At 40.2% G+C, this 9,440-nt stretch overlaps 1 protein-coding gene across 1 annotated transcript; it reads right to left on the bottom strand.

Moving 5' to 3' along the window:
- Positions 1-2,545: 2,545 nt before the first annotated feature.
- LOC145063729 (uncharacterized) lies at positions 2,546-2,959 on the bottom strand. The gene has a single exon (XM_079011316.1). It carries the CDS (start codon positions 2,957-2,959, stop codon positions 2,546-2,548), a length of 414 nt encoding a protein of 137 aa, XP_078867442.1.
- Between the last annotated feature and the right edge of the window lie 6,481 nt (positions 2,960-9,440).

The raw sequence follows: 9,440 nt of genomic DNA, 5'->3' as shown, positions 1-9,440 counted from the left end.
GAGGTGGGGCAGAGAGTTATGGGCATCACTGAAATAGTGCTGAAGACGACCGAGCCGATTCAACAGGTCAGACAGAGGTTATTGACGGCACAGAGTCGTCAGAAGAGTTATGCAGATAGGTGACGATCCGAGCTTGAGTTTCAGGTCATAGATTTTGTGCTCCTAAAGGTTTTCCCATGGAAAAGGGGTGATCCGGTTCAAGAAGTGGGGCAAGTTGGGGCCTCGATACATTGGACCGTTTAGGGTGATTGCCAGGGTGGGCAAGGTAGCATATCAGCTGGAGGTACCTGAGGAGTTGAGCCAGATTCATAACACCTTCCACGTATCCTAGTTGAGGAAGTGTGTGGCCGATGAGACAGCAATTGTCCCGTTGGAGGACATTCAGATCGATGCGAGCCTGAATTATGCTGAGAGACCAATCGCAGTTTTGGATAGGAAGGTGAAGGTTTTGAGGAATAAGGAAGTGCCCCTGGTTCAGGTCCTGTGGCAACATCGAAGGGGGTCTGAGTTGACTTGGGAGCCAGAGTCAGAGATGCGGGAGCATCATCTCGAGTTATTTGTGGAGCATGACTTCGAGGGCGAAGTCTGATCCTAGTGGGGGAGAATTGTAACATCTGGATTTCTAGGTATATTATTTTATTTAAATATATTGGGTTTTGGGGAGGGCCTCGACGAGTTGGTGCCTCAACTCGTCGAGTAGGATCATGCCTGATGACATTTTTAATGAATGGACTCGACGAGTCGGTAGGCTGACTCGTCGAATAAGCGCTGCTGAGGAAAACCCTAATTTCCCGAGCATGTGGCCTATTTAAAGGAGCTTATGGCCTTAATTTGCGGCCACACTCCCCTTTGAGAGAACCTAATCAATCCTGAGAGCATAGAGAGAGAGAGAGAGAGAGGGAAAGCTAATTGTCGTCATCTTGGTGCATTCTTACAAGGAAGAAGGAGATTTTGCAAGCTATTTTGGCTAGAGGGGTTCAGATCTACTTCCATTCCATTCTAGGCTGCTGTTTAAGGTATAAATCTATACTTATTTTCGTATGATTAGTAGATCTCATGAATTAGGGTTTCTTTACCCTCTTTTAGTTGAAGTTATGATGTATATGAAGCCCCTTTGAGTCCTATACTTTAGATATGGACCTTGAGAGGTCCAGATATTCCATGATTCAAGCTTTATGTAGACACATAAGAGTATTGGGTCTAAAACACCATTATGAGAGTTATTGTTTCAAATGGAGCTAGATCTACGATGCATGGACGTAAAAATCGGACCTTTACGTGACTATTGGGTGCTAGACGCTTAGATCTATAAGCTAGAGTCACGGATCTGACCTCAGAAGGCTGAATGAGAATTTCATGGGGTTTACTCGCCGAGTCTGTTAGATGACTCGATGAGTCGTAGCGGGTTTGACCTGATATCCTTGACTCGGTATGAACTCATCGAGTTGAGGGGCAACTCGACGAGCTGAGTGGACCCTAGGGTGAGACTCGAATAAATGCAAATGGACTCGGCGAGTCACGGGAGTGCACTCGGCGAGTCAGGTCGACCTGAACAAATTGAATTTTGTTGACTTCAGTTGATTAGTTAATGGGTCAATAAGGGATACTTGAGACCACAGAGGGATAAAATGATCTTATACCCATTCCGAGAGATAGAAATAGAAGGAGAGGGTTTTATGTGTAAAAGGATGGATAATGATTGTGATGTTTGTCTAAATATGTAGGCTGAGGCTAGTTCAGGATTCCTTGAGATTGATTGTATTCTTCTAGCTACGAAGTGAGTCTTCTCAGTATACTTTACCTAGAGTGGTAACTATGTGTGACCGGAAGGTCTCATGTATTTGTATGAGTTATGTGACTTATGTGATATGTATATGCTGTATGAATTGGGCCGAAAGGCAAGTCATGGTGGGGCCGGAAGGTCTACCAGAGCCGTGGGACCGGAAGGTCCCACAGAGACACATTGACCGGAAGGTCATACAGTGCTATAGCCTCGAGAGGCTAATATGAGTGTGTGGTATTTTGGGGAACTCCCTAAGCATTTATGCTTACCGTGTTACTTGTTATGTGTTTCAGGTACTTCAGAGGATCGCGTGAAGGGACCGACATGATTGTACACCTACATCGAGATGAAGTTATGATCCTGGATTTGAATGATTGTTTTGGAAACTTGTGATTTGACTTTTGAGAATTAATGATGTGACATGTGTTTTTATGAATTTAAAATTGAAAAATTCGGTTGAAAAATTTGGTCGTTACATTGCAGGTGGTCAAATAAATCGTTAATTCGGGGAAGAGGGTATCCATTCTTGACGGTGAGCTTGTTGAGTTCACGGTAGTCGATGCACATACGAAATGACCCATCCTACTTCTTTATGAATAAGACTGGAGCTCCCCAGGGCGAGAATATTGGCCTTATAAACCATTTGTCCAGTAGTTCACTTAATTGATTGGAAAGCTCTTGCATCTCTGTAGGAGCTAATCTATATGGCGACTTGGCGATTGGCGTGGCTTCGGGTATCAAGTCGATCCGAAATTCGACTTGTTATTCAGGAAGTATTCCCAAAAGGTCTTCGGGAAACACATCAGGAAAATTGCACACCTCCGGGATGTCTTTGATGCTCTTTTCTTCCTTCTTTTTATCGACTACATGAGCCAAGAAGGCATGGTTCTTTTTATGTAAACACTTTTGGGATTTAATGAACGAGATGAGACGGAGGTTTGTACTGGGTTTATCATTGTAGTTAATCAGGGTTTCATCGTTAGATAGGTGAAGGTGAACGGCCTTCTTGTAACACATAATATCGGCACGGTGGGGGCTGAACCAATCCATACCGATGATCACATCAAAGCTTCTTATAGTAACCGGCATTAAATTTATTTGAAATGAGTGATTATTTAATGTTAACATGCACCGAATGAATACGTCGTTGGTGGTTTCTGTTTTCCCATTAGCCATTTCCACAGTGAAAGTTTCGTTTAATTTTTGGGGATTTTGATTGAGTAAGTGTTTAAATTTATGACTCGCGAAACTTCTTTATTCCCTTCTATCAAATAAAATGCATGTATAGATGTTGTTGAGGAGGAACGTACTAGTGAGTACCGTTGGATCCTTTTATAGCCTCCTCATGACCTATTGCTAGGACTCTACTTGTTCCCCCTACATTCCAATTGTTGGCCTTGGGATAGTTTCTTTTGAAGTGGCCAGTCTCTCCGCACCCATAACACGCTTGACTTACCCCAACGTTGTTGGGTTGGTTGATTGGTTGTGCCGGTGACTTGCAGTATCGAGCATTGTTTCCTTTCTTGTTGCAGGTTGTGCATTGCATCTCCCATCAGGCTTCGTGGTGGTGGAAGGGGCATTTGTCGCACTTTGGCAGATTATCGACATATTGCTTTGTGGGAACTGATGTGGCAGGAGTAGTAGCGACATGAACCGCCACTATTTGTTGCTTTTTGGAGGATTCCTGTGTTTGTTGCCCTTTTCTTTTGTTTCCCATGTTTCTCTTGTTATCATTCTCTTTCTTTGGTTTAGTGACGGAAGTCTTCGGGCCCTTTTTTACCCCATGGTCATAAAGCTTTTGTGCGAGTCGTTGGGCGTTGTCGAACGTTGTTGGGTTTGCAGTGATCACATTCCATTGAATCAGGGGAGATAGCCCCCAAATTAAACGATCTACCTTCTTGCTTTCAGAGGTGATCATTCCTAGACACAAGATCGCCAGATCGCTAAATCTGACAATGTATGCTTAACTGTCAGAGTCCTTTACAGTGAGATTGCAAAATTCTTACTCACGTTTTTGTACCTCCCCTCTAGGACAATATGCATCAAACATCAGGGTCTTGAGGTCCTCCCAAGCCATCGAGTTTGCCATTGGTAGTGTTAGAGCCTTGATATGGCCATTCCACCACGAGAGAGCTCGATCAGCAAAGGTAAAAGTTGCAAAGTTCACTTTTCTTTCTTCCGGACATCCACAAATTTCGAAGACTGATTCTGTATTCTCAAACCATCGAGTTAGGGCTACGACATCCTCGCTTCCGGTGAATGGTCTCGACTTCTCGTTTGTGAAGTCTTTGTATGAGCATACCCATTGAGGCCCTAAATTAACCCCATGATTAGAACTGCCCATTCCATTCCCACTTCCGCCTCCATTGGCACCATTGTTGTTGATATGTGCCAGAGACGTAGTGACTGCAGCTGAAACTGCCGCCTGGAATGCGGCAAAATCCATTTGTGGTGGAGGCGGCAGCAGCGGTGGTGCTGTCTCATTGTTCTTTTGTCAGATGTACCTCCGGGGCGGCATTCTATTGCCATAATTGGAATTTGGTAAGTTTTTAATAAGGGTTATGATACGAATACTATTTTAATGAAACATCGTTGTTAGGTATAGTGATTATCGAATGTTATTTTATACATACAATTGAAACCTTGTTTTACCAAATAAAAATGAATATACAAGACATAGCAGATAACAACATCTAACAATAAAACACATATTTGTTTCATTAATGATAAGATTTTAGTACATGGTGTGAGAAAATTGACCTTTCAAAACGGTCTACAGTACATCATGATAATAATACGACAACATAACGACCCTCCGAATAGTGTAATCACTTAGAAGTAGGGTTGGTCCTACATATAAAATAAAAGAGAAGGGGTAGCTCTAACACATACCAAAACGTCTAGTCTACCCACAGGTGAGTAGGATAGATCCTCCTCACGTTGAGGCGTCCCCTGCGGTGCCTGGGATGATGTATAGGCGCCCTGCAACTCGGCCAATCGGTGCTCGGCTACCCGCACCCTCTCCTCTAGAGAAACATGCCTCTCCTGGTATTCTATCACTTCCTCTCGCGCGGTAGTAAGGTCCTTTATGAGCCGATCCATAGGGTAGTAATCCATTTGGAGATATCAAGTGCGAGCGGATGTGACCTCCAAGGCATCCCTCATTTCCATGACTCGGTGGACTGTTGTCTGAGCCTCGTCGCCGATGTCTGAAATCCTCCGGACCATGAAGGGAAGTGCTCGGTCCGCGGCCCCTCCATGACGAAGGTTGTAAAATCCTCGCTCCATCTAGAAAGGTGGGCGCTGCCCCTAATGCCGGCTCCACCTCTCAATGTCATAGGCCCAGGGGTGTAAGGCCATTGTAGCCCCATCGGTGTGCTGGTATCCTAGCCATGTAGGGAGGGTCGATGACTTCGGACTCTGTGCCCGAATAATCATCCACATCCTCCTCGTCTATCTCCTCATCTACTTCCTCCTCGACTTCCTTCTCTGATTCATCCTCCGAAATCTCCTCGGGATCTTCCTCAGGGTCCTCTACTATCCATCCCACGTTCCCCTGGTTGGGGGAGGTAAGGATGTCCTGGGTGGTGAAAGTCTGCCATGACATCTACACAAGAATATATAAGCACAAGGAAATATATAGAATACCAAAATACCTTTATAGTATTTTATGTCTTTATGTTTTGTTCTTAGACCCTTTTGGTTCAAGGTTTGTAAGTTTTAGATTTTTCGTTCACCTCGACCATTCCTAAACACATGTTGGTCATATCTCGAATAAATATAGTCGATCAGGCTATATTTACCCTAGATATGATTACAAATCTGTCTAAGTTTAGTCGTGATGTCCAACTCCTCTAAATACTTTCTATTAGTTTCTTTGTTATGACACTATCCTTATTATGCACACATGTGTGTATACTTTTTTATAAAATACTTATATTTTTTAAATTATTCTTGTAGTCAGAGTGTTTTTAGTCTCATGTTATCTATAATTATATATCTTGTATGGTTAGATATACAAGTTCACTATAAACCTGGCTCTGATACCAATCTGTCACACCCCCGAACCATGACAGCAGAAACGTATGGGGGCGGATGACGTCATTGTATAGTATTATAAAATTGAATATGAATGAAACATAGAAACCAAACGGCATACATTAATATAACAAACTTACATTGTTTACAAGTTGTATTTGTTCACAAATTACACAAAAGTGATAGAAATGTAATTCTTAAAATGCAACAAAATATCCAACCACCATAGCTCAACTACCTGCTTACTGCGTTCCTGAGAATACAAGTCATTTTGAAAAGTGTCAACATAGAATGTTGGTGAGTTCATAAGCATATTTGTATGAAAAGATTTGTAACATCTTTGTTTCAAATGATTTGCATGATTCAAAAACTGTGAATATATGCCTGCATGTTATTTGTTTTCTTTTGTTTGTAATTGTATGTTCCCAGAAAATCCTATATTTTCTATTGTATGAAAAACTGTGGTCATAAACCCTAGACTAGTAGTGAAAAACCAATAGTGTACCGGGAGGAAAAATGCAGTTTTATATTTTATACAACCAGTGAAGTGTAAGCCTTCCGTAAATTAAAATAGTATTGTTAATCCTTAAGTAAGTAATTATAACCATGCTTGATGTGACTGTTATGCATGTGCAACGTTCTTCAGGCGTCGGAATAGGTAAGATATTTGTCACCCTAGACTGGTCCCGTCTAGTTGTAACGAATAATTCAGGTGTGGGGGTGTCAATCCCCAAATAGATGTATACACAACTATCTCGCTCTCCCTCCAGGAGAATCTAGTTATAATGCAGGAGTTAGAATGTACACTAGGTAGGTACGTTGAAGATAGTGTCTCACAAGAGCCTTAACAGATTTACGCAAAATTCGAATCTCTTTATTGTATAATGAAATAACTTTACTAGGGTAAATTCGTGACAGATATTTTATGACATGCATTTTATAAAATTTGATAACATGCTAGTTATGACACGCGGTTTACTGATTTCATGACACACAACTTATTACTCATGCAATATGAGTTTTATGCCAGATAATTTATGACACGCACGTTTTTTGTCATAAAACTGTTTTGTATATGATTTCGGTTAAAGTATTTATAACATTATATATAAATAGAATTTAGTGAATATGTCTGGTTGTAACATATGTTGCAAAATAACATATCTTTTTGAGTTATAAACCATCTAAAAATGATGATGATAAGTTTACGACTATTTTACCGATAATATTATTTTTAGTAAAATATCAAACATAGTGATTATGTTTAACATCCATTTTTACTGGTTTTTGCAAGTTTATAACACCAAATATGTTGTCTAAGTTTAACTCAAATATGTCATGACTTTTGTAACACCATAAATGATAAACTCAATATTTTATCCAAATATTAGTGTAGATTTATAAAAAGGGGAGTATGTATGTATTGAAAAGTACATGGATATATACATACTATGATTTAAAAAAAATTTGAGTGACCAAACCCATGACCACAAAATTTTTGTATAACAAATGTGTTTATAAACATTTTCATCATGAATTTTTGAAACTACAAAAGATAAATATCTTTTCACACAAGTATTTCAACACATAACTATGAAGCATGGAATTGTCCAAAAGATAAACTTAATCTAGCAAAAATGAGGCTTGAAAATCTCGAGTTTATGGTGTATCAACCTGAGATATTCAACATTATAAGCGCAAATTGATACATAAACATGTAGTTACATGCAAATATCCAATGGTTAAACAAAACTTGACTTGTATCCCCTACTCAAAAAAGTATGGAAAAATGAAAATAGTGGGGTATGAATCTCACCTTGTTGCTTTCGTGAGTTGTGGGAAGGAGAAGAAGGAAGTTTTCGAGCCTAGCATGGTCTTGGAGATATTCTCTAAAAGTTGATGTTCTAAGGGTCTTACACATGAAAATGGGTGTGTAAATGGAATGATTTTAACACTAACATGTATATAAGCACTAGTGTTTTACAAGGAACTTACCAAGTTCTTGATAGTTTCTTGAGGAGAAAACCCTTGAGGATGGCACCACACACGAATTTTTGAGAGAGAAATGAGAGAACTTGAGAATGTGTTGGAAGAAGAAGAGTGTTTGGTGTGTGTGTGTGTGTGTTGTAGGATCGACCGATCTCTCCTTTATATGGGGAGAGTGATGGCTTTATTGATGTATGGTGGGTAATAGAAGGCTGTGCATGGGAGCATGGTGGGCAAGTGCTTGCATGCTCTAGGTATATGGAGGGTAATGTAATGTAAAGTTATGAGGTGTCAAGATTTTTGGTTTTTCTTTTCTCTCTTTTTTTTTGTTTTGTCTCATGTCCTAACCGAAAACCCTAAAAGGTTCTCGACCTTCATGGGCTTTTGTAATGGATTTTTTGTTTTTGGGTGTGTATGGATTTTTGGGCTTAATTTGGCCCAATAAGTAGGTTTTCGGACCAATACAGCCCAAAGAAGAGTTTTCGGTCCACTAAGGCCCAAGGAAGATTTTTCGGTCCAATAAGGACCAAGGAAGAGTTTTCGGTCCAATAAGGTGTTGGGCTGAGAACACTTTGGCAAAGGCCCAAAATTGACTTTGTTTAGCTATTTGATCCATCTTGGGCTTACGAGAGGCTATTTCAACTTGACTTCTAATTGTATGCTCATATGATTTCATATAACATTGTAGTTTTAAATTTCACTAATAAGATGCAACAAGGTTATATTGAGGAAGTTGTTGTGTACAAGCTTCAAAATTTAAGCCCTAAATTTATTGTTGTGACACTACCACCTCGAACATTACGTTTCTTATGCAGATACACAACCAATAACTCCAAGAGTCCTATCATAGCACCAAATTTCTAGCTTGCAACCATTGGACTAACCCCCCATCTAGTCAACAAGTTGTCATCAAGCAACTCATCACAAGAATAACCATGAATATAAGAGGTTTCATTCTCATAGTCAAGACACATCAAAGACAACAGAATTTACCAGTCCCGATTCATCTTGATTACTTGAAAAATCAGCTAGAACATAATATAACTAATTTCAAAGAGAGCAGATCGAGATCTCATCTTTTTATAGTCTCAAAAAAAATAACTCTCTTGTCCATATCTGACATATCTCAAGGAAACCATACCTAAAGAATCCTCTTGTGCACACCCACACTTGGCATAGAAGTTACAACTATCTAGTACCGTGTTGGGTCTACATCCCATGTCAGAAATCATATGCCCGCTCTCTCTTTCCTATGAACAAGAAAATCTAGAAGAACATAATCCTCATGATAGAAAATGACATCCTAAGCCATCGGCTGATCACTTATCCACTGATGAAATCCATGAGTCGATCACCACAATCGCTTCCTTTTTTAGTCCCGCAACTCTAACTGGCACTACTTCGAGCAAGGCCCTCGAGAGCTTAGAAGCAACCAGCTAACAAATGTTTGCACCATTCAGAACTAAACTGTCTGGACCACTAAGGCACAAACAATTACCAGACTCATTGTCTTTCTAAACAACTAAAACTAAAAGGCTGATAAACATGGGAACACATTGCACTGAATCAAGGTTGCAACCATGTTATCTACCCTCAACCAAATCCTTATAAATCTTTTTGATTCTTCCTGATC

This window comes from Lactuca serriola, chromosome 1 (genome assembly GCF_051521515.1).
Source record: "Lactuca serriola cultivar US96UC23 chromosome 1, Lser_US96UC23_V15, whole genome shotgun sequence".
NCBI lineage: Eukaryota > Viridiplantae > Streptophyta > Magnoliopsida > Asterales > Asteraceae > Lactuca > Lactuca serriola.
The sequence above is the reverse complement of the archived record's forward strand: the minus strand, read 5'-3'. Positions and strand labels throughout refer to the sequence as shown.

Excerpts from the sequence above, each read along its gene's own strand:
- LOC145063729 (XM_079011316.1), bottom strand. The coding sequence starts at position 2,959 with ATGGCTAATGGGAAAACAGAAACCACCAACGACGTATTCATTCGGTGC.